Genomic DNA, 25,550 nt, shown 5'->3' on the forward strand with positions numbered 1-25,550 from the left:
TTCTCATTTATTTTCAGAAAGACATGTTCTATGGCAACAGTTTTTAAGAATGGTGAGGGGCGGTAGACAGGGCAGCACACAGAATGGGGAAGCACACTCCCCAACGACCAAATCCTGGCACTTGCCAAGGATGACCATTATGAACACAATGGAGACGTTTGTGGGTGACAGGAAACAATCAAACCTTGTGTTTTCTCCTCCCTTCATGAACTGGTATAAAAATACTAAAAGCAAAAATATTACCAAAAATATATTTGGCAGGAGTTGAGGTGGGCCAGGAAGCTGGGACCCCTCCTACTGTGGGCTAGAGCAGGGTGGAGTGTTTTGTTTCTACATTGCCTTGCTGGCTAATCCAGTAGGACAGAGTACCAAGGAGATAAGGCAGGAAAGGAGAGGGATGAAGACAGCTGGAGGCTATGCACTCTTCGACTAAATTCATGTTTAAAGGAATTAAGTTGCTTTCTCAACCAAAGACACATGCATTTAGGGCTGTTTTGTTCCAAGACTCCAAGGCTCAGGCACAGTAACCTGGAAGCCTGAATCTGCTGAGAAGCAAGGCCCCATTCCCTCTAGAAGCAGTTGCTGAGTAAGGAGGAAAGCAATGTCTTGGGCAGACACTGCTAACGGAACTAGGCCAACTCAGGTGGGGAGGGAGAACCCAGGTGCAAAATCTACGAGCTGGAGACAGGAAGACCTGATAAGAAATCATTCGGGGAGTTTCAAGGGGTAAATCAGAGCGATTATTTCCCAAGAGCTGGCAGTTTCAGGGGTTGTTCACAGGAGCCCAGGACAGTGAAGAATTTAACACCTAGGTGCTAATCCTCTTCTCAAAAACACTCCCTCTGGGCAGAGTGGAACTGGCACTTCCACAGTAGGCCAGGAGAGCTCTGACGTGGGAGGTCGGATCTAGGTCTGCTTCTCTGACTCCTCTCTTTCTATAGTCCAGGCGAGGGCATGGGGAGACTGGCTCATTCATTACCTTGTGATGGCACAGTCATGGGTGTGCTGGGAAGTTTGAGCACTAAGTAGGGCAGGGAGTAATCTCAGATCGAGGGCCTTTAGGCTGCACAGGTTCCGGTGCAGGAACAGCAGTTGGAGCCGTCACTGGAAGGAATGAGGCGCTTAACAGGCAGCAGGTCTTGGCCCCGACTCAGCTGCAGGCACGTGACAAGTGGCAGAAGCTCTCATTAAGAACACACAAAATGAACAAAAGGCCCAGCTGGACAATGTTCCACCAGGATTAAGAGGATGATCATTAAGACCAGGCAGGCCATGTGCACAGTACTAAAGGCAGGGATCTGTGGCATTTGAGTACAGTTTTCCAAGTTTATTGTGGAATTTGGGATTGCTAGCCCTGTGAGGCTGTAGACGAACATGTGTGGCCCAGGGTACAAATAGCTCCAAGCAACCTCCTGAAATGCTGCTTCACCTGCAGCCTAATGGGGGAGAAAGTATGAATTACTGATCACTTGCCCACACTAGTCGCCTTCATTCAACAGAAGCTGAATTTAGAGAACTTAGGCTTTAAAGCCGCTAGAAGCTTCCGGGTCTGTTTTCAACTTGGGAGACCACTGATTCCGCCAGGATATAGACTGTCCTCTTCTGTAACTTGGGAGTCGAGGTGCAGCCTTTGTGGGGCCAGTGGGCTGCCTGACTTGATGGAGAGCACCCCCATAGATCAAGAACCTGCCGCTCTGCTTCCCAGGACAAGGGCTGACTTGCCCTTCCATCTTCATGATGTGGTATGTTCCAGTCTGCAGTCACGTGGGCTCCACATTCTTCGTGGTGGGGAAGGGAACAGTGCTACCAGAAGCTGTGTGCCTGAAGGCACACATGTTACTTTATCTCTGATTTCTACTGATAGCACTAAAGGTAAAGGAACTGTACCTGCAGGACCAGAGTATCACTAAAACTTTTGGGTACGGACAATGCTCTGCCAGAAACTGCCATGATGCTGTTGACCACTTCTTGACCCATGGAATTACTCCACATGTAGCTCACCATTGTCAGGACAGGACAGTCTTTAAACAGTGGGACACCCAGATGGAGAGGAAATGCCCACTTTCAAATGCAAAAGCAGAAATTCAAAGATGTTTTTTTTGTGAACACAAGTCAATACCTTCAGAAAACTGGATAGAAGGGCAGGGGCCAGGATACTCTAACGCAGTAGACACAGAGGACTGCCAGCCAAGGGGGAACAGTGGGTCAACCTTTGAGAACTGGCTTTGGGGCTCTGACTTCTTGTGTCGGTTGCATGTCAGGAAATGGCAAGTCACAGAAGGGGAGGTGACCTAGACCACCACGAGGTAATTGGATTGTCACCTCAAGTGGAGCATTGTCCCTGACTGCTGTGTGTGGGGTAACTACAGTGTGGAACAAATTGAAGGTAATGTCTCCATACACTCAGTCCCTGCTTTAGATACCATCCCAGTGTCAGAGTCATGCTGAGGCCCAGAGGAACTGGGTAACTCAAGAAGTTTGATCAACCTCTGCATCCCAGGCGTCCCAAGTTCTGAAAGCTGGGCCTGGGTGCAATATCTAGAATTGTGGACTGCGTACAGGGCCAGATCACCATATTCCCCAAGGGCAAGTGGGGTGACAATAAATGACATGATGTCACCACTCAAGAGGTGCAAATCAAGAGGGACACACCATTCAGAGTTGTACTGGAAGGAGAATACAGTTAAGCGGCCAGTGGACACATAAGTCAGAGAGATCTGACAAAAGGTGGTTTGAAGCAGAAGGTGGGAAACAATTTGAGTAACTCCTGACCCAATGCATGGGTGACTGCACTTTTCTTACACTGGGTTTCATCAGGGTTGGTGAGAATAAAAGGGTTCCATTAAAAGTAGAAACCCTCTTACATAAGAGAACTGAGTAGTGTGAAATGCTTAGAGGCCATCTTCTTACTTTGGTTCCTTTGCTTCTTGACCTAAAATTTTTTTACCATTTTATAGTGTCTCTTAATAGTCAAAGTGTAAATTTGATAAACTAATTTCTGTGTTGCTAATGAAGCTTCATTTTGGTTATATTTCACAATTCAGTAATTCAGTAAAACACTACTGCTATTTAACAGAGGCAGTTCTGAACTAGGAGTGCATGCCATTCTTAAATTCTCAAACCCACAATAATGTGAATAAAAAGACCATCTTCGGGCAAGCTTTCATGGCTATTTCCTGGAATGGATTCCGTACATTCAATAATTAACATATTCAGTCTCAAAGCTCTGCTATATAAACTATAGTCATATCACTTTTCTCCAATATGATGTCTCTGATGCTGAATGAGGTTTGCAGTCTGGTTGAAAGCTTTCCCACATTTATTACATTTATAGGGCTTCTCTCCCGTGTGAATCCTCTGATGTTGAGTAAGGTGTGTGCTTCGAATAAAGGCTTTCCCACAGATTTTACATTTGTAAGGTTTTTCTCTAGTGTGGATTCTCTTATGTTGAGTAAGGGCCGAATGGTCACTGAAGGCTTTCTCACATATATTACATGTGTATGGTTTTTCCCCAGTATGAATTCTCTGATGTTGGGCTAGGGCGGATTGGTCCCTGAAGGCTTTCTCGCACAAACCACACCTATAAGGTTTCTCTCCGGTATGAATTTTCCGATGTCGAGCAAAGGATGAGTTATCCCTGAAAGCTTTCCCACATTCACTACACTTATAAGGTTTCTCTCCAGTATGAATTCTCTGATGCTCGGTAAGGGAAGAGTTCACCCTGAAGGCCTTTCCACATTCATTACATTCAAAGGGCTTCTCTCCAGTGTGAATTCTTTGATGCTGAAGAAAACTTGTACTCTGATTGAAGGCTTTCCCACACTCGTTACATTTATAGGGTTTCTCTCCACTGTGAATATTCTGGTGTTTGGTAAGATGTGCCCTGCATACAAAGGCTTTGTCACATACGTTACATTTAAAAGGTTTCTCTCCAGTGTGTATTCTGTGATGGTGTGCAAGGTGTATATTTCGGATAAAAGCTTTTCCACATAAGTTGCATTCAAAAGGTTTCTCTCCGGTGTGAATTTTCTGATGATAAGTAAGCGAGGAGCTCACCGAGAAGGCCTTGCCACATTCCTTACATTCGTACGGTTTCTCGCCAGTGTGAATTCTTTGGTGATGGATGAGGTGTGTACTCTGGTGAAAGGCTTTCCCACATTCTCTACATTCATATCGTTTCTCTTTAATAACAGTTTTCCGATTTGCATTAAGTTTTTCAGTATGAACTTTCTGATGTTTATTAAGGGTCGAACTCTTAGTGAAGACTTTTCCACACTCTCTACACTCAAAGACTTTTTTGCTAGATTGCAATCCCTGACTCGGAACAAAAGATGAGCTCTCGGTGCAGTGCTTCCCAGGCTCATCACCTCCCTGGTCACTGAGCACAGAGGGGGTTTTCTGGTGAGTGACAGCCACCTGGCCTCCATGCTGCCATTCCAGCAGGCCATCATATTTCCAGTGACTGTCTCTAGTAAATCTTTCCTTTACCATCCACCGATCCAAGTCTTCTCCAGGAATATCTGCCTTGGGAGTAGATTTCTTACTCACAGGCATAGTCATCCAGTCTGAAAGACATCAAACATAAAAAAATCTGTTTTATCCTGGTAAAACACCTAGTTGGGGTAAGATGAGAAGATTTATAATGCTAACAAAGAGGCTGCAGTTTTGAAGGCTTCTTGAAGTGAAGATAAGAAAGGAAAGGGGAGGGGCACCTGACTGGTTTAGTCGGTTAAGGGTTTGACTCTCAGTTTCAGCTCAGGTCATGATTTCGTGGTCTGTGAGATTGAGCCTCATGTCAGGCTCTGTGCTGACAGCGTGGAGCCTGGTTGGGATTCTCTCTGCCCCTCCCCTGTTCACACAAGTTCACTCTCCTTCCCTTGCTCTCAAAATAAATATTAAAAAAAAAAAAAAAAAAAAAAAAAAGGAAAAAAGAGGTAAACAGGATGTGGGTTGATTTAATGTGTAATGAATGTATGAAGCAGGATAGCTTGGAAGCTTAGATTGAGAAGTCACAGGCCTGGGTTGGGATCCTGAGTACAATACTCAGATTACAGAGAAGTTACTTGACTTTCTATGCCTCAAAAAAAACCTATACAGACCACACTCTGCTAACAGATAAGAAAAAATGTACCTTATCTATTTCAGTGGTATGGTCTTTAAAATAACCCAGATGTGACCTTAAGAAACCAGGGAAACTGGAGGTCAACACTTGGTAAAGTAATCTGACTCCCATAACTACTAAAAGCAACATTTTAATGTTTTATCTTAGCATTCAGATAGCTAATAAAACGGATGTGTAAAACACTCATCTACGAAGGACCTCCTCCTGCTAGTGAGGACACAAAGTTTCAAACCTATATGTAACACCTATATGAGGAAAATGTACCATGAAGTTGTATATGTGAGGGCAGGAAATTAGGAACAAAGCAGCAAATCTACCAGGAGAAACCAGGTATGTGCTGGAGGGTGAGGCCCTGACTCCTGGGAAATGAGAATACAGTCACTAGAAATGGACTCCACTACTGGGATATGAGCCATGGCCCCATGTGTGATCCTCTCCCCACAGACAAATTCTGCACGTTGGTTTCATGATACAAGCATACCTCAGAGATACTGCAGGCTCGCTTCCAGACTGCTGCAGTGAAGCAAATATTGCAATGAAGTGAGTCAAATGAATTTTTTGGCTTCCCAGTGCAAATAAAAGCTACGTTTACACTATACTGCAGTCTATGAAGTGGTGTAGCATTATGTCCAGAAAAACACTATATATGCCATAATTAGAAAGCACTTTCTTGCTTAAAAAATGCTAACCAGCATCTGAGCTTTCGGCAAAATCATTCTGCTGGTGGAGGGTCTTGCCTCAATGATAATGGCTGCTGGGGCGCCTGGGTGGCTCAGTCAGTTAAGCGTCTGACTCTTGACTTTGGCTCAGGTCATGATCTCACATTTTGTGAGATCAAGCCCTGTGTTGGGGTCCGTGCTGACAGCGCAGAGTCTGCTTGGGACTCTCTCTCCCTCCCTCTCTCTGCCCCTCCCCCATGCTTGCATGCGCACTCATGCTCTCTCAAAATAAATAAATAAACTTAGAAAAAAATGATGGCTGCGAATGATGATTGTGAAAGGCTGGGGTGGCTGTGGCAATTTCTGAAGATAAGGTAACAATGAAGTCTGCTGCATCGAAGGACTCTTCCCTCTTAGGAACAAGTTCTCTGTAGCAGGAGATGCTGTTTGACAGGATTTTGCCCACAGAACTTCTTTCGAACTTGGGAGCCAATCCTCTCAAACTCTGCCACTGCTCTATTAACTAATTTTATGTCACATTCTAAATCCTGTGTTGTCATGTCAACAACCTTCACAGCATCCTCGTCAGGATGTAGATTCCATCTCGAGAAACCCCTTTCTGTGCTCATCCATAAGAAGCAGCTCCTCATCCGTACAAGTTTTATCATGAGATTGTAGCAATTCACTCACATCTTCAGGTTCCACTTCTAATGCCAATTCTCTGGCTATTTCTACCACATCTGTGGTTACTTCCTCTGCTGAAGTCTTGAATCTCTCAGAGTCATCCACCAGGGTTGGAATCAACTTCTTCCAAACTCCTTTACTAATGTTGATATTTTGACCTCTGCCCATAAACCATGAATGTTCTTAATGGTATCTAGAATAGTGAATCCTTTCCAGAATTTTTCAAATTTTATTGCAAGAATCACCAAAACATGACACAGTGATATGAAGTGAGTATATGCTGTTGGAAAATGGCACTGATAGATTTGCTCGATGCAAGATTGCCACAAACCTTCAGTTTGTAAAAAATGCATATCTGCACAGCACAATAGAACGAGGTATACCTGTATTAACGAGCAGTGTTCTGGACTGCACACCAATTTTCCTATGTATTTGTAAATATCTGCCTGTTTTGTTAAGTCTATTTAAGACTCTGTGCTAAGAAATGAAATGATAAGAACTAGACACTATACATTAATGATGTAAATTCTTGGGAAATCTATCAAGAACAAGCCTCCCTCATCACTTTTTTCTTTCTAAACATTCCATAAAATCTACAAAGAGCTATAATCAATGAAACAAAACAAAACAAAACAAATTCCTTTACTTATCTGGAAAAGAAAGTTAAACAGGTGCATTTTAAAGCTATAGTCCTGGTGAGCTCAGAATAATACATCGTTGCTCAAAACAAAGAATGGTCAGTTAAACACCAGGACTGCCAAATCTTAAGGTTTTAAGGGGTGACTTTCACTTTCGGACCTGATAGAGTGGCCTGTGGGAGACATTCCTGCAGAAAACAACTGGAAAATCTTAACTGAAAAACAAAAACTCTGTCTAAAGGCATCAGATGTCACTGAAGGCCAACCTGATAGTCTAATATTTGGAAGAGAAAGGAAATAGAGAGGTAATCCCAATTATTACTGGGTTTTTTTTTTCCTTATAGAGAAGTTCAAAATTTTCTAGTCTTAAGATACTATGGAGCCAATAGTCAGTGAAGTGTCTGACTTTGGCTCAGGTCATGATCTCAGGGTTGGTGAGTTCAAGCCCCACACTGCGCTCTGCACTGGCAGTGTGGAGCCTGCTCTGGATTCTGTCTTTCCCTCTCTCTCTGCCCCTCCCCTGGCCACACTCTCTCTCAAAAATAAATAAATAAACATTAAAAAAATATATACTATGGAGCCAAAAACTGAGATCAGGATCTTCCAAGGAAGGGGTTGGTGGTCATACATGTGAAATTCTCAGTTGGCACTCCTGGAGGGCTGCAAGGGCAAACAAGAGATAAGCAGAGCTTTAGAAACACTGCAACCCAATCTCCAGGTAATGTGTTCCTGCTTGGATTAAGGTGGTTCCCTTGCACAGTAGCTATCCACCAGAGAAAAAGGCAAATCTTCTCTGGAGGAACAGAACATTACCCAGAGCCTCTTCAGTCCTTCAAATACAGTATCAGGGATTCAATCCAAATGTACCAGGAATACTAAGAAATTAAATTAAATACTAAGAAATTTTCAAGAGAAAAAACAGATAATAGACAAAGACCCATAGAACTCAGATACCAAAGTTACCAGACATGGATTTTAAGACATGTGTGATTAATATGTTCAACAAAACAGATAAGAATAAGAATTTCAATAGCAGATTGGAACCAATGAATCAAATGAAAGTTCTAGAACTGAAGAATATAAATAATTGAAATTAAGAACTGAACGGATAGATTTAACAGTATATATTGGACATAGCAGAAGGGAGCAATAGTGCCCTGGAAAAATACATAAGCAGAAAATATCTATGATAAAACTTGCAGAAAAAAATTAAAAAGAAGCATAGAAGGCATGATGAAGAGACTGAACATATGTGTAACAAGTTCTGGAATAGGGGAAGGAAAAGGGCAAAAATACTGTTTGAAAAAAAAAAAAAAGGGCTAAAAAATGAATGTGAGAAGCACTAGGGATTCCAAGCAGGATAAATACAAAGAAAATCTACCTAAGCACAGCACAGTAAAACTACTGAAAACCACTAAGTTTATCTTGATAGTTGCTTAAGAGAGAGAGAAAAAAATACATTACTTCTAAAGGAGAAAAAAAACAAGACAGGTGTCTTTTCAACAAAAACAATGAAGCCAGGAGACAATGAAATAACATCAGAAGTGTTGAAAGAACATAACTGCCAAACAGAATTCAAGAGAAAGAAAATATCCCTAAGAAGTGAATATGAGGGGTGCCTGGGTGGCTCAGTCAGTTAAGTGTCTGACTTCAGTTCAGGTTGTGGTCTCACGGTTTTTGAGTTCAAGCACTGCGTCCGGCTCTGTGCTGACAGCTCAGAGCCTGGAGCCTGCTTCAGATTCTGAGTCTCCCTTTCTCTCTGTCCCTCCCCTGCTCGTGCTCTGTCTGTCTCTCAATAATAAACGTTAAAAAAAAAATTTTTTTTAATAAAAAAAAGCACAGTGAATATGAAATGGATACTTCCATATAAATAAAAACAGAGATGTGTCACCAGCAGACCCATATTTAAAGAAAACAACAACAGTAACAAGAGTGTTCTAGGCATAAGAAAATCCCAGGTGGAAACCTGGAAATGTAAGCAGGAATGAAAAGCAATAGAAAAAGTAAATACATGGGGGCACCTAGGTGGCTCAGTTGGTTAAGCATAGGACTTCGGCTCAGATCGTGCTCTCACAGTTCATGGGTTTGAGCCCTGTGTTGGGCTCTGTGCTGACAGCTCTGAGCCTGAAGCCTCTGTCTCCTTCTCTGCCACTCCCCCACTTGCACTCTGTCTCTCTCTCAAAGATAAATAAACATTAAAAAATTAAAAAAAAAAGAGAGAGGGGCGCCTGGGTGGCTCAGTCGGTTGAGCGGCCGACTTCGGCTCAGGTCACGATCTCACGGTCTGTGAGTTCGAGCCCCGCGTCGGGCTCTGTGCTGACAGCTCGGAGCCTGGAGCCTGTTTCAGATTCTGTGTCTCCCTCTCTTTGGCCCTCCCGCATTCGTGCTCTGTCTCTCTCTGTCTCAAAAATAAATAAACGTTAAAAAAAAAAAAAAAGAGAGAAAGAAAAAGTACGTGAATACATAGAAGTATTATCGCACACAATAATTATGTCTTGAGAGGTTGAAAATATATATGCAATGATATACATAGCAAAAATAACACAAAAGGTGAAAGAAAACAGAGTTAATATTTTAAGGTACTAGCATGGTCTGGGAATTATTAAAAGTAAAAAGTTATTTTGTATAACAATAAGCTGGTTTTACTAATTAGACTTACCAATAAAGTCTAGTAGCTAAAAAAATATATATTAACAACCTAATACAGGATGAAAATCAAATAATAAAAAGTTAATTCAAGAGAAAGTAAAATGGAAAAGATAATTTAAAGCAGGTGAGTAAAATAGAAAACAGTAAGATAACAGACATCCAATCTCATACATATTAGTAACTGGTTTACATATTCTATTGAAAAACTAAGACTGTGAGACTAGATTGAAAAAAATACAGCTAAATGCCTATTAGAAGAGAAATACCAAAAATATAGACAGAAAAATATAGAAAAGAATGAAAAGGATTTATCATGTAAGCACTAACCACAAGAATGGTAATACATGTATACTCAGACAAACTTTGCAATATTAGAAAGAGACTTTCAGATATTTTATACTGACAAAAGGGACAGTTCTCCAGGAACATGTAAATAAATCTACATTTGCACATAACTTCAAAATGTATAAAGTAGAAATTGAGAAAATGAAAAGCAAAAACAGAAATCTTAACAATCCTAGTAAGAAATGTTCACACACCACTTTCAAAAACTCAGAAATCAAACCTTTAAGAATAGGGATGATCTCAACAATCCAAAAAACAAATCTGATTTAATTAGTATACCTGATAACAGTATACCCAACAATGACAGAATATATATTATTAGTGAATACAGAACATTTACTCAAGCTGACTATATACTGGGCTGTAAAGCAGTATGGACACATTTCACAGGACTGAGGTCACTCAGAATATGTTCTGTGAACTCCATGGAATTAAGCTGGCAACGAATACCAAAACACCAAAAAGATACTTAAATAATCCACAGATATTTCTAAATTAAGCAATGCATTTCTAAAGACTTCCATCAAGACTAATCAGAGCAGGGGCATCTGGGTGGCTCAGCTGGTTAAGTGTCCAATTCTTGATTTCAGCTTAGGTCATGATCTCATGGTTCTTGAGATTGAGCCCCCACATCAGGCTGACAGTGCAGGGCCTACTTAGGATTCTCTCTCCCTCTCTGTCCCTCCCCAGCTCATATGCATGTATGCTATCTCTCTCTCTCTCTCTCTAATAAAGAAACTTAAAAAAAAAAAAAAAAGACTAATCAAGAACAGAGAGAAGGCACATATTAGTAATATCAATAATGATAAAGGTGACATCAGGACAGATTCCATGGAGACTTATATGACAATGACATAATGAGGAAAGTTTATGCTAATGAGTTTGGCCATTTAGATAAAAGGGTCAAATTCCTGGAAAGGTAAAATGTACCAGAACTGACCAAAAAAAACCAAAAAAACAAAAAAAACAACAAAAAACAAAACAAAAAAAACCCCCAAACAAAACCAAACCAAAAACCAGAAAATTTGAATGGTCCTATATCAAATAAATGGAATCTTCAATTTAAAACTTTCTCACAAAGAAACTGCCAGAGATAGCTTCACTAGTGAATTTGTCTAAACATTTAAGAAAGAAATAACACCAATCTTACACAAGCTCTTTCAGAGAAATGAAAAGAATGAACATATCTCATTGGTTTTATTAAGTTAGCACAACCTGATAAGAACAATTTAAAACTTTACTTATTTATTTACTTAATTTTGAGAGAGAGAGAGAGAGAGAGAGAGCAAGCACATGCACACAAGCAGCAGGGAGAGGCAGAGAGAGAAAGAAGGAGAGAGAGAATCCCAAGCAGGCTCTGGTGCTGTCAGAACAGAGTCCTGTGCAGGGCGGAGCTTGATCTCATGAACCGTGAGATCATTACCTGAGGCAAGATCTAAAGCCAGATGTTTGACCCACTGAGCCATCTAGGTACCCCAAGATGGGAACAACTTTTAAAAAATATAAAATCGCAGACCATTCTTTCTCATCAACACAGATGCAAAATTCCTAAACCTAGTATCAGCAAAAGGAATACAAAACCGTGATATAAAAAAGGATAATGGATCACGAGTAAGTTGAAATTTCAACGTTGTTTTCACATTTCAATCACGCAATGTTATTCACCATATTAACAAAATAAAGGAGAAAAAATCACATCATTATTTCACTAGAGGCTGAAATTGACCCAATTCAATACCTAGTCATGGTAAAATCTCAGTAAAGTAGAACATAACTTTTTTTTTTTTTAATTTTTTTTTTAACGTTTATTTATTTTTGAGACAGAGAGAGACAGAGCATGAACAGGGGAGGGGCAGAGAGAGAGGGAGACACAGAATCAGAAGCAGGCTCCAGGCTCTGAGCTGTCAGCACAGAGCCCAACGCGGGGCTCGAACTCACGGACCGTGAGATCATGACCTGAGCCGATGTCGGACGCTTAACCGACCAAGCCACCCAGGCGCCCCCATAACTTTCTTAATCTGATAAAGAGTATCTATAAAAATTCTACACCAAACATCACAATTATAAAATATTGAAAACATTCCTGAGACTGAAATGAAAAAAAAAAATGCCTATTATCACAATTTCTATTTAACATTCTATTAAAAGTCTTAATCAGTGCAAGGTAAAGAAAGAGAAAAGAAAATCGGAAAAGAAAAAATTAAAACGTCATTATTCTCAGATAATATGATTATGTTCATATAAAAACACAAAATAATCTACAATCTATTAGAATTAATAAGGGAACTTAGTAAAGTTGCCAGGCGTAAGATCAATATATAAAACCAATAGTCCATCTATATACCAGCAACAATTAATTGGAAAACTTTCAAAAGATATTTGTAATTGTATCAAAAACAAAAAAATACTTATAAATATAGTGAAAGATGTGCAAGAACTATACACATAAATCAACAAAAAATTTCAGAGAAATTATAAAGAAAATCTAAACAAATACAGGGATACAACATAGTCACAGAATGGCATACTACCAATTCTTCCCATTTAGTCTACAGAGTCAGGCCAATTCTTACTAAAATCCCAGCAGGAATTTTGTGGAAATTGAAAAGTCAATTCAAAAATTCTGAAAGCAAACAAAAGAACAAAGCTGGAGGACTTACATCATCAAGTGTGAGACTCATCATAATGTTAGAGTAATTAAGACATTATTGTATTGGCACAAGATATGACAAAAAAGAATGAAACAGAATAGTCTAGAAACAGACCTATGTACAAATAGACAAATGCAAGAGAATACAGAACCCAGAATCAGACTCATGCACAATGTAGTCGCCATATGTGTGACAAAGGAAATACTGCAATACAGCGGGAGAAAGATAGTCTTTTCAGTAAACCATCCTGGGTCAACTGGATACCATATGAGAAATGAACAATAAACCTTGCACGTTGACTTCAGAACTAAGTATGAAAGACAAAAGAATACAGCTGCTACAGGAAAACAAGGATGTTCATGGCCTTAAAGGTCTTATATAGAACACAAAAAGCATTAACCACAAGGGAGAAAAAGAAAAACAAAACCACAAAAACCCATATCCTGATTAACTGCACTATCTTAAAAATTTAGAACTTGTTTATCAAATGACACTATTATTCAAGGTGGGAAGTATATATATTTGCATACATGACATTTGACGACTCAAATCCCAAATATGCAACCCTATCGATCATTAAGAAAAGATCAGACAGCTATATAGAAAGGGAAAGACTTATTCTTTACAAAAGAGAATATTAAAGAGATTAAAAATAAAGAAGATCCCCGATCATCTGGGTGGCTCAGTTGGTTGAACATCTGACTTTGGCTCAGGTAATGATCTCACAGTTTGTGAGTTTGTGTGATCCCTGTGTCAGGCTCTGTGCTGACAGTTCAAAGCCTGGAGCCTGCTTTAGATTCTGGTGTCTCCCTCTCTCTCTCTGCCTCTCCCCTGCTCATGACCTGTCTCTCTCTCTTTCTCAAAAATAAATAAACATTAAAAAAATAGCAAAGATGATCAATTTCATCAGTCATAAGTTGAGATACAACCGGGTACTCCATATATCCTCTAGAGTGGCAGAAGAAATGTTTAAATGGCAATACTGGGAACCCTCAAATACTGCTGGTTGAGGAACAGATTAGGATAGCCACTTTGGAAAACTCCTTGGCAGTGTCTACTAAAGCCTTCATACTCATGAACATAGTACTCCTACCTATATACCCAAGAGAAATATATACATATATTCTCTAAAAGACCTATAGAAATGTTCAAAGCAGTACTATTCATAATAGCTCCAGGCTAGAAATCAAATGTTTAGCAACAGTAGAAAATAGAAATGGTAAGTTTACACAGTGAAACACTGTACATCAATGAGAATGAACAAACCACTGCTATACATGGATGAATGGCAAACATACTGCTGAAGGAAAGAAGCCAGATACAGAAGAGCACATACTGTATGATTCCACTTATATAAGCTTTAAAAATAGGCCAAACAAAGCTATGGTCAGGGTAGTAGTTATCTTTAGAAAGAAAGAAATAGAGGGGATGGGAGATTTCTAACATGCTGGTAACATTCTATTTCTTTTAGAAGTGCTGGTTATACAATATTTACACTGCAAAAATGTGCTGAATTTTACACTTAAAATTTGTGTATTTTTCTGGGTATTCAAAAAATGTTTGCTTAAAAAGATCTGGCAGATGGTTTTCAAAAAAGATACTGTGGGTCACCAAAAATAACCAATTGCCGGCTTTCTTTGAATTGTGATATCTATTAAAGCCTCTCCTCAACTGTGATAATAATAACACATCATCTATATATAAGAGAGTATTTGTCTTCTTAATGTTTAGTGTTATAGGAGAACACTCATCTAATCAAGAGAGGAGTCAAACGCACCCAAGTTTTACCACACTGAAGACGAACTGAGTGAGGAGAGACTGGACCCACTGAAGATATGAGCACACAGAATCTGCTCTCATCAAGGCCCAGGTCACTTCAGGGTGGGCTAAATTAACCTGGCTGCATTGTCCTATGTTAAAAAAGGACAAAGTATAGTTAAAAAAAAAATTTTTTTAATGTTTTATTTATTCTTGACAGAGAGACAGAGACAGAGCACTAGCAGGGGGCAGAGGGTGGGGGGGGCGGGCGTTGGGGCAGAGAGAAAGGGAGACACAGAATCCGAAAGCAGGCTCCAGGCTATGAGCTGGCAGCACAGAGCCCAACACAGGGCTCAAACTCATGAACCATGAGACCATGACCTGAGCTGGAATTGGATGCTTAACTGACTGAGCCACCCAGGCGCCCCGGCAAAGTATGCTTTTAAACTCTATAAACCCAGGTTTCCTGCTTCTAGGCACGTCCCTTAGTGAAAACATATGTCCACCAAGAGCATATGAACTAAAAGACATCCACACAGTGGCATCTGGGTGGCTCAGTCAGTTAAGAGTCCAACTTCAGCTCAGGTCATGATCTCGCAGTTTTTGGTTTGGGCCCTGCATCCAGATCCTTGCTGACAGTGTAGAGCCTGCTTGGGATTCTCTCGGTCTCCCTCTCTCTCTGCCCCTCCCCTATTCTCTCTCTCTCAAAATAAATAAACTTAAAAAAAAAAAAAGACATCTACATAAACCTCTGTACCAGAATGTTCACAGCAGCCTTAGCCAAAGCCTGAAAACACCCAAATGTTCACCAGTGATGAATGATCAGTGCTATCTCCAGATGACAGAGTGCTAACTCAGTGATGGCAAAGAACTACTGACATCTGAAACAGCAAGGAGGAATCTCGAAGCTTCTTTGCTAAGTGACGGTCAGACACAGAGGAGAACATGCTGTAGAGTCCCATTTGCATAAAATCCTGGGAAGATAAACTCAGCATGGCAGAGGCAGATGACTGGTTGCCAGGGCCTAGGGATGGGGCAGGAGCAGGGGGCGGGGAGTTAACCACAAAGAGGTCAGAGGGAACTCTTAGGTTAGGGATAACAGAAATGTCATTATTTGGAAGCAATTACACCAAATAATCGGCTAAAAGAAGAGAAAAGTGGCTACCTCTCCAGTGGGGAGAATAGGGAAAAGGGTCACTGTTTTTTGTAATAAAAACTGTAGTTTCATTAAATGTGTGCATTACTGTGATAAAACTTACTACTAAAAATAAAGAACAGAATAAACTCCAATGAAGTCAAAAGACAGAAATACTGGGCAAAAAAAAAAAAAAAAAAAAAAAAAAAATCAATGAATAGATCAATATAAAATAGAAAGGACCAGCAGAGTCAAACATTTATTCATTAAAAAGTCTATTAAAGGGTCACCTGAGTGGCCCAGTCAGTTAGCTGTCCTACTCTTTGTTTCGGCTCAGGTTATGATCTCACGGTTTGTGGGGTTCAAGCCCCACACTGGGCTCTGTGCTGACAGTGTGGAACCTGCTTGGGGTTATCTCTCCCCCTCTCTCTGTCCCTTCCCTGTTTGTTCTCTTTCTCTCTCTCTCTCAAAAATAAACATAAAAAAAAAGTCTGTTAAAAAGCAAACCTCTCACAAGACTTCAACAGAAAGAAAAAAAAAGATGAAAGTTGAATATTATTAGAAATTCATGCTTCCATTCAACCAAGTCCTTCCCTAATGGATCTAAGGGTAGAAAGATCATTTAAACACAACACAAAAAGCATGAAGATAAAGACCATTAAGGCAAAAGACTGATATATTTTACTTTGTTAATTAAGAACTTCTGTTAACAAAGAAAAAGATAAGCTATAAAGTGACACACTTATTTGATTCCTGAATAAATAGGACTTTTTACAAATGACTAAGAAAGAGATGAACTATAATAGAAAAATGGGCAAAGAATATGAATATGTAAGTCTCAGAGCACAAATTATCAACACACAAAAAGACGTCCAATTTCACGAGTAAACAAGGAAATGGAAATCAAAACCACAGGGAGATACCAGTTTGCAGGAATGGGGCTAGGAGAATTTTTAAAAGTCTATCAGTTCCAAATTTTGGCAAGAAAGTAAAGTCACATGAATTTGCCTGAACTGTGAGTATAATCTGGAACAACTAACTTAACGAGGAATTTGGAACAGTCTCGAAGAGCTGAAGAAGCATGTACCCTTAAGCCCACTACTTCTACACCTGTGCATACACCTTAAAAAGACTCCCAGTGAAGGCTCGTGTATATAAGGAAACATGTATAAGAAAATTCAATCTGCATTATTCCAAACAGCACAGTCTAGAAACAACCCACAGGTCTACCAGCAACAGAATGGATAAATTTAAGGTGTCATCATTGAAGGAATATCAAAGTGCAGAAGTACACATCTCAATAAGGGTTTAAAAAGACCAACTTGTGGAAACTGTACAATACACATATCAAACTTAAAAAAAATTTTTTGAATTAAAAAAAATTTTGAGAGAGAGCTACAAGTAGGGGAAGGGCAGAGAGAGACAGAGGATCTGAAGTGGGCTCCACGCTGTCAGCACAGAGCCCAACAAGGAGCTCGAACCCACGAACTGCGAGATCATGACCTGGGCCAAAGTCGGACACTCAACCAACTGAGCCACCCAGGTGTCCCCATATATCAGACTTTAAAGCACACAAAGCTAAATAACATTGCTCAGGGCTCCAGATAAATGTGGTAAAATCATGAAGAACAGCGCAGGAGCTGCTGGTGGAAAATTCAAGCTAGTGGCTCTCTCTGACATTGAAGGGAGAAGGGGCAATGACACGGGGCATATTGGACTACCCATGTGCCCCTACGTTTTATTTCTTAAGTTGGACAGTGGGATATGGGTGTCATTTCTTTTTTCTTCAAACTTTAAAAAATACCACATATTCTCTTTTGTGTATATAATGTACAGTAAGCAAAATATGCTTATTTTATTTTATTTTTTTAGTATATTTATTTATTTTGAGAAAGAGAAACAGAGAATGAGGCAGGGAGGGACAGAGAGAGAGAGAAGGAGAGTGAGAATCCCAAGCAGGCTCCATGCTGTCAGCACAGAGCCCTACTTGGGGCTCCATCTCACGAACTGCAAGATCATGACCTGAGCTGAAACCAAGAGTCAGATGCTTAACTGACTGAGCCACCCAGGTGCTCCAAAATATGTTTATTTTAAGTAAAACAAGGAAATAATAACAAGTGTAGAAATAAAATAACAACCTGTAAGAGTAATAAGTAAGGGCTGGTTCCCTGAAAAAAAAATTCCAACAAATTTAATAGGGAAAAAAGAAGCAGATAAAATTGGAAACATGCAAGAGGACATCGTATAAAGTGTTAAAATTATAGATGAATCCTATGGCCAATTGTAAACAAATACGCTTCATGGCTAAAAAAAAAGACAGTTTAAAACTAACTGGTAAAAATGTACAACTGATGTAACAGAAAGAAATCTAAACAGATTAACAAATACAAACTGTAGGAAGTTATTAACACATTACCCAAATTAAGGGATCAGGTAGTTTTATTTAGACTTACTGAGTAAACAATTTCTGGGTAACTGAAGCTATTTTGGAGAAGGGGAAAAAAGTTTGAGAGCCAGATGGCTTCACCCCAATCCTGACTTGCCAGGAGACGGCAACATTAAATCTGTCCAAATGAACTAACCACACTGAGGCTTGGTTTTCTGTAAGTGCAGTTAATCATACTTCCCTCACAGGTTGTGAGGACTGAATGGGGCAGTTCATATAAATTCCCTCAGAAAACACCCAGCACAGTGATGGTCCCAGCTGCTCAAATGCCAGCTCTCTTCTCCCTCCACTAGCTCATGGCCCAGAGGGGATAAAATCTATCAGAAGCATTACAACTGAAAAGTGTCTGTTCTAAACCAATGGTAATTGGTGCAGAAATGGACAAGTTCTAGATCCAATTCCTACAAAATGAGAGATGAACCTAATACCACTGTTTCATATGGTTTCTGAAGTCATAGTCATTATCAAGAGAAACAGAAATAAGAAAAACCCAAATTAAAAATGATCTAATGAACACTTTAAGAATAATAATCAGAGAGTCAAAGGAGGGCAATAAATACTTGGAAAGGACTACCACCTCTTGGTAGCAGCAATTTCTGGTTAAAGAACAAAAGAGAAGATGGTTCTATTCAAAAGTAAAAATATGTCTTCAATAGATAATGAGAGGAACAGCTATAAAACTTTATTGGGAAACATAAAATAACACTTCTTTCCATGTCTGACTGGCTAGCCACTGGTCATCCCCCATGAATCGGCTCCAGGTTTGGGATGTCCAGGCAATTCAGAAACACAAGCTGCTAGACCCAGAGGGTTGGGAAAGGCACCTGGGAGGGCCTGAACCATGACCACCTGGTTTTTCATATCATTACCCACACCTGACTTCTAGGCATGAAACTCCTTCATATTCCTAATCCCCTCCCACCCCTAGCAAGTACAATAAAGAACTAGTTGTAACGATGAATAAAGAATGGATGATGTTGTTAGGCCAGAGTGGTGGGACAGTGGATGAATTTCTTTTAAATCCCCACCCCCTTTTATTTTGCTAGAACACTGCTTATACAATACAGAATGAAATATTAAAAATGCCTTAGCTTGGTTATAACATAACATACAAATTCAGAATGCTACTGGAGTAACTTAGAAGATGGTTTTTTTTTTAGACAACTGAGTTTTAGAGCTAAGACATTTAAATTCTATAATAGACTGGGTCCTAGACATTTCAGGTGTAGTTATTTAGTGTAGGCTATAAATCCCTGCATTTTTTGCTGGGTGAAAAATCAGTGACAAAGCCTTAAAAAAAATATTTTCCAAGGGCACCTGGGTGGCTCAGTCAGTTAAGCATCTCAACTTCAGCTCAGGTCATGATCTCATGGTTGGTGGGATCGAGCCCTGTGTCAGGCTCTGCGCTGGCAGTATGGAGCCTGCTTGGGATTCTGTCTCCCTCTCTCTCTCTGCCCCTCCCCAACTTGCACTGTCTCTGTCTCTCTGAAAATAAACTTAAAAAAATTTATTTTTATTACTTATTTGAGAGAAAGACAGACTGCGAGTGGGGGAAGGACAGAGAGAGAGGGAGACACAGAATCCCAAGCAGGCTCCAGGATCTGAGCTGTCAGCACAGAGCCCGACGCAGGGCCTGAACTCACGAACCGCGAGATCATGACCTGAGCCGAAGTCGGACGCTTAACCGCCTGAGCCACCCAGGCACCCCCCAAAAAACAAAATAAAAATAAAAATAAAAATAAAAATAAAAAAAATAAAATAAGAACATTTTCCAGCCTATAAAATGCTAGCTAAAAGTGAAATGTCGTAACGTCTTGGATAAGGCAATATGCTCTCTAGAATATTCAGGAGCAAGGAGAGGCACCCCTGTTCCTGCTCTTAAGCTACCAGACCTAAAGGGCTCCTTAAGACAAGCAGAAACCACTTAATTGTCATGTTCTCTGTATCCAAAGGCTACAAGTCTATGCCACCTATTAAGTGCCAAGAGAGTGATATAAGCCTGGCTTCACTCTCATGGTGCTTACGACCCAGTGTGGTGCTGGCAAAAGGCAGAGAATAATTAAACACTGGCTGAATATATGTGCACATGGGTGCACAGATATGAAGGCGGTGGAAGAAGTGTGCAATGGTTAGCTAGAAGAGCTGCCTCAGAAGGCAGGTGGTTAACTGGCCCATATGACCAGATGATGCCCTGCTGCGTGTAACCGTCACTGGAGAAACGTCGGTGAGCAGACTTCACCATTCGATGCTAAACGAGACAAAAGGACACGTGAGTGTGGCATGCGGGGAGCTGCCCAGATTACAATGGACACTTTTTCCAAACTGGAGGCTATTGTACTATGCCAAATAGGGAGAGAAGAAAACTCACAGATGGGAGGGTCCATGTGCCCACAGGGCAACAAGATGCTGAGGTGAACAAGAAGGGAAAAGATGTTGCTTCTCAGTCCACAGGCCTGGAATATTTGCTGAGTTCCTCCTGAAGCCCCCCACGTGCATGGTTCTTACCAAGACAGAAGCCTGCCGAGGTGTCCTCCAGCATCCACTCTTCTCCTTTTCCCAGCTGGGACAACACATCTGGTTGGGGTCCTAAGAGTCCTGTTTTTGAGGGGAAAAAGAGACCACATCTGTTCATACCAGCAATAATATCATTGCAAGGAGATCTGGTCCTGGGGACTTCCTGGAAAAGGTGACCCAATAGGAAGGCCAGGGGACAGATGAATTCCGAGGAGGAAGAAAAGATGGCTGGGGCCCAACACAATCTGGTCCCATGTCCTTCTCCCTGTTGAAAGGGAGAGAGGATTCAACCTAGTCACCTTTGAAGCATCTGCACTTAGACTCCAACAAAAGTCATGTACCTGGGACACCAGGGGTAGGCATGCAGTGCCCTGAAGATAACATCCTCAGTCAGCCCACTCCCAGTCCAGTGTTCTGGATGGAACCAGTTTAAGAGTTTATAAGGGTCCGAAAGAGATCCCTAAATGTGAAGATAAGCCTTCGGAGGCCCCTGCTTACCCAGCGAGACCAGGTTGCTGTAGTTCTCCAGCATCACATCCCTGTACAGGGCCCTCTGAGTGGGGCTCAGCTGTGCCCACTCGTCCTGGGTGAAGAGCACGACCACATCCTTGAAGGTCACTGATTCCTGTAACAGCAAACCCATCCCTGGTGACCTGCGGCTACCCCTCCCATGGCTCTCTGAGAAATGCTGAGCCTGGCAGGCCCCAGGAGCTGGCTGAGGTCTGCAGGACCGTTAGCATAGAGCAGGCTGGGGCTCTGTGACAACATGAGCATTTCCTCAGGGGCTCCTAGGGGCCGGGCTTTTACCAGACTTTGTTTCCTGCTTTGCAGAAACGTGTACTGTGAAGAAGATATACTTCTATGCTTCCTCAGCACTGAGACTTCAGACCTGCTCTTCCCTTTTTTTAAAAAATAAAGTTCTAAAGTTTATTTTTGTGAGAGTGAGAGTACACGCACAAGCAGGGGGAGGGGCAGAGAGAGAGAGAAAGAGCACAAGCAGGGCAGGGGAGGAGGGAGGGGGGGAGAGGGAAAGAGAGGGGGAGAAGAGAGAGAGAGAGAGAGAGAGAGAGAGAGAGAGAGAACCGAAGCAGGCTCCAGGCTCCAAGCTGTAGGTGCAGAGCCCAATGTGGGGCTCAAGCTCACAAATCGTGAGATCATGACCTGAGCTGAAGTCAGGACACTCAGCTGACTGAACCACCCAGGCACCCTCTTGCTGTCCTTTTTGACATGAACATTTTCTCCCATCTCCCTCAATTTGCCCAGCCCTGCCTCCACCCCTACCCCACGACCAAATCCTATTCAGGCTCAGCCTCCACATTACTTCCTGGGCATGGCCTTCTTCAACCCCTTTATCACTGGTGCAGGCACAGCAAAGCACTGTCCTGCTTTATTGTGAGTTTTCATTTACTTTCGGCTTCCCCCACTGGACTGTTCGCTCCGAGCAGCTATGGACAATTTCCACATCTCTCTTGTCTTCCTGGCATGTCTTCTAGAACACAGCCCATGTACCCAGCCCCTATTATACATTGCTTAGCCAACACCTGCTTGTCTTCAGCTGCTCACCCCCAGGCATATACACGGTTCCCATAGAAACATGCATTCTGGACAAGGTGACCCTGTCCCCTCTGATCACAAAGAGCGCCTTCCTTAGAAACTGTTGGCTGAGAAGCCAAGAGAGCTGGTGTGCACTGAGAAAGAGTTACACAGAAGCCCTGAGAAGAAAGCCAAGGGTCCCAGAGAAAGGACTTTTTGATTATTGTAGACCCTACCTCCATAGCCTAATAAGTCCAGTCGTTTCCTTGCATGTGGAGAAATACTTGGGAGAAATCCCAGTATCCTTCCAGTACAGGCCTGCTTTTGCTTAAGGTAGTCTGACTTCGGTTTTCATTACCTGTACCCAGAGCTTTGCACACCTGTTGGACTGAACCCATGAACCAACTTGCCAGGGACCACTGTGTACTTTTTCATCACTGTCATAATAACATAATACCCAGCACATTTTACATTCCTAATACAGGTCTACTGAATGACAACCAAAGTAAGGCAGCCTATAAATACGAAATAAATTGTGTGACACCAACAATGCATTTGAGGAAAGGGTCAGGGAAGGGAATTATCACAGTGGATTGGCACCACAGAGATAGGCTTCAAGAAAAAAGTGGTACCAGAGATGGGTGCTAAGGGACAGGTCAAACCGGAAGGAGCAGGGTGAACAGCCAGTGAGCCATGACGGGACTGAACACAGCACCTTCAACCAGCTGCTCACCTCTTCCAGTGTTTTCTGCCAAGGATTCCAGCTCCGGACAGGCTTAAACACGTGAGGGAATTAGAATGATTTCACCATAGTCAACAGATTTTATAAATTCAAATGAAGGTTATCTCCTTCAAAGTGGTAGAGTCCATATCCTTGTTCTAAGAAGGCTGGCCCTGCTCTAAGTGTTTTCGTAACTTACTGAAATTGAAAATGTATCTTTTGAATGACTTCATAAAAAATGTATGTCATTAAAAAAGAAAAGAGTAAGTCCCTTCCCCGAGAAAGTGTTCTAATTTCTCTCTTCACTCAACTCCTGTGTTAAGTACTACCTTTAAAACCACTTTGGACCCCGGGGAGCCTGGGTGGCTCAGTGGGTTAAGTGTCTGACTCTTGGTTTTGGCTCATGTGATGAGTTCACAGTTTGTGGGTTCGAGCCCCACATCTGGCTCTGCACTGACAGTGTGGAGCCTATTTGGGATTTCTCTCCCTCTCTCTCTGCCCCTCCCTGGCTTGCTCTCTCTCAAAAAATAAACATAAAAAAAAAATCCATTTGGACCCCTACTCTTCCTTGCTAGTGGAAAGAGTACAGATTACAGGGTGTGTCATTAATGTGAACTTGAACAAGTGACTTAGCTCCCTCACCCATTTGGATGAGCCCAACATGGGGGCCAGGGAAAAAAGGGCAACAGGGTCAGGCCTCCATCTGAGACTGGATTAAGAGAAAAGGTCCTGGTCAGGGTAAAAAAACCAAACAAACCAACAACAAAAAGCAAGCCCATACTCTTCAAACCTCTACATTAAAAACTTTTAAGGGGTGCCTGGGTGGCTCAGTCGGTTGAGCGTCTGACTTCAGATCATGATCTTCAGGTCATGATCTCAGAGTTCGTGAGTTCGAGCCCCACGGCGGGCTCTGTGCTGACAGCTCAGAGCCTGGAGCCTGCTTCACATTCTGTGTCTCCCTCTCTCTCTGCCCCTTCCCTGCTCATGCTCTGTCTCTCTCTGTCTCAAAAATAAATAAACATTTAAAAAAAATTAAAAAAAAAAAACTTTTAAGGCAATTCAGGGGGGGAACCCCAGAGCAACTCCCCACTCACCTGGACCATGGTTGGCAGGCGCCTGACAGCCATTCCTTCTCTGATAAGCCCTTTTAGGGACTGGCAGAGTGGGACCTAAGCGAGAAATTTCTACACACCTGTTATGAGGAAAACTGGGTTAAAAGAGATCACACCACAGTCCTGAGTGAGGCTGGGAGCATTCACATCCTAGGAATTCTGTTACCCTGAAGCAGTAGATTCTTAGTCTCTATTAGCTCCCAATTCTCTCCTTCTGAGGATACTTCTGCTGGCCTCTGCTGCAAAGGGAATCCCTTCCCATGCAGCCATTACCCACCCCGACACCTTCCCTCAGCATCTGGATCAAATCCTCCACATTTTCCCTCCCGTATCTTAAATACATTGGCTGTTCCCTGCAGAAAGCACCCATCACCCTCCAGATTTCAATCTTTCTACCCACCCTCTGGCCTTCGCCCTGAGAGGTCTCAACAGAAGTTTCTCTCCTGTCCGGAAGGTTGCCTAATCCTGGGAGGGGAGTGAAGGATTGCCGCAAAAGGCAAGGTAAGAAGGCTGGATCTTCATTGTCAAGGCCTCTCAGACCAAGTCCTTCTCTCTGACCTCAGGCCTCTCCCCTTCAGGGACCCAGTCTGGGTGACAAAGAGCCAAAGGTGGGCGAGAAGCAGTGTATTTGTGTGGCTGGGTGGGGGGATGGGGGGTGGGGGGTGGGTAGGCGGCTAGGAATCTCTTTCATACAACCCACCCTCCGGCTCCCAAGGAGCCGCTGCTGCGGTTGCCCCGGTCTCAGAGAGTTCGCAGACAGGGCTCCGAAACACCCTGGGGACATCCACCCCTGCAGGTAGAATGGGCTTCCTGGAGTCGGCTCCGAGACCCACGCAGAGGCCCTAACTGCATCCTCCTGTACATGCACTTGCAGACTCGGACTCTAAAACCAAGAGCCCACACCTGGCCATCCTCCCTTTTCCTCTTAGGATCAAACCTCAGCCTTACGTCCCGGTAAGTTTAGGGCATCAGATCGGCGTCCTCCAGAAGGGACTACGACCCGTACCTACTCGGCCTTCCCTCCGCCCTTTCCCCCCGGCCCCGAACACCGCCATCTCCCTCCCCCCACCCGCCCCCAGCCGCGCCCGCTCTCCGACGCGGCTTTGGCCACCGTGCCTGGTCACCACCGGATTGCCTTTTGAAGAGCCACTGCCCGTGGCGAGAAACCGCAACCGCCACATCGCAGGCGGAACACAATGAGCTGGAGTTGGCAGCCCGGGTCGGAACTGCGCTTGCGCGTTGCCCGGGGAGCTGCGGAGCCGAACACCCGTAAGTCAGAGGGCTGCTACCTTCTGGCTTCCCAGACTCCACTTCCCAGAGGGCGAAGCGGCGGCCAGCGCAGAAACTGATATTGCGCGCTTGCGCAGACACGGCCTCGCCCTTCAACACCACGACTGGCAGCTTTCAGTGCTGAAACTACATTTCCCGGGGGCCACGGCGGAGGGCGTCACGGTTCCTTAGCGCAGCTATTCCCTGTGCGCTACCCTGCTCGTGCGACTTTGGTTCTGTTCTAGTCAGCGTCCGCTTCAGCTCTGAAATAACGCTCTGGAACGTAAAGACAGCGAGAAGTTGACGACGGGCTA

At 42.5% G+C, this 25,550-nt stretch overlaps 1 protein-coding gene across 3 annotated transcripts; it reads right to left on the minus strand.

Annotated features, from left to right (window-relative positions):
* Positions 1-25,550, minus strand: ZNF454 (zinc finger protein 454). 3 transcript variants are annotated; one of them, XM_042932920.1, is made up of 5 exons: positions 25,257-25,550; positions 23,950-24,047; positions 21,100-21,226; positions 20,593-20,682; positions 1-4,565 (listed from the first exon to the last, which is right to left on the minus strand). In XM_042932920.1, the coding sequence occupies exons 2-5, from the start codon at positions 23,980-23,982 to the stop codon at positions 3,250-3,252; spliced, it is 1,566 nt and encodes a 521-aa protein (XP_042788854.1). In that variant the 5' UTR covers positions 23,983-24,047; positions 25,257-25,550; the 3' UTR covers positions 1-3,249. The 3 variants fall into 3 exon arrangements, with proteins under 3 accessions (XP_042788854.1, XP_042788843.1, XP_042788863.1); XM_042932909.1 differs by lacking the exon at positions 25,257-25,550 and adding an exon at positions 25,084-25,247; XM_042932929.1 differs by lacking the exon at positions 25,257-25,550 and adding an exon at positions 24,368-24,570.

This window comes from Panthera leo, chromosome A1 (genome assembly GCF_018350215.1).
Source record: "Panthera leo isolate Ple1 chromosome A1, P.leo_Ple1_pat1.1, whole genome shotgun sequence".
Classification (NCBI taxonomy): domain Eukaryota; kingdom Metazoa; phylum Chordata; class Mammalia; order Carnivora; family Felidae; genus Panthera; species Panthera leo.

Coding starts and splice junctions, on each gene's coding strand:
- ZNF454 (XM_042932920.1), bottom strand. CDS start 23,982: ATGGCTGTCAGGCGCCTGCCAACCATGGTCCAG. Junction 21,227..23,949: donor GCCTGCCAACCATGGTCCAG/GTGAGTGGGGAG, acceptor TTGCTGTTACAG/GAATCAGTGACCTTCAAGGA. Junction 4,566..20,592: donor CTCGGCAGGCTTCTGTCTTG/GTAAGAACCATG, acceptor GATGTCTTTCAG/ACTGGATGACTATGCCTGTG.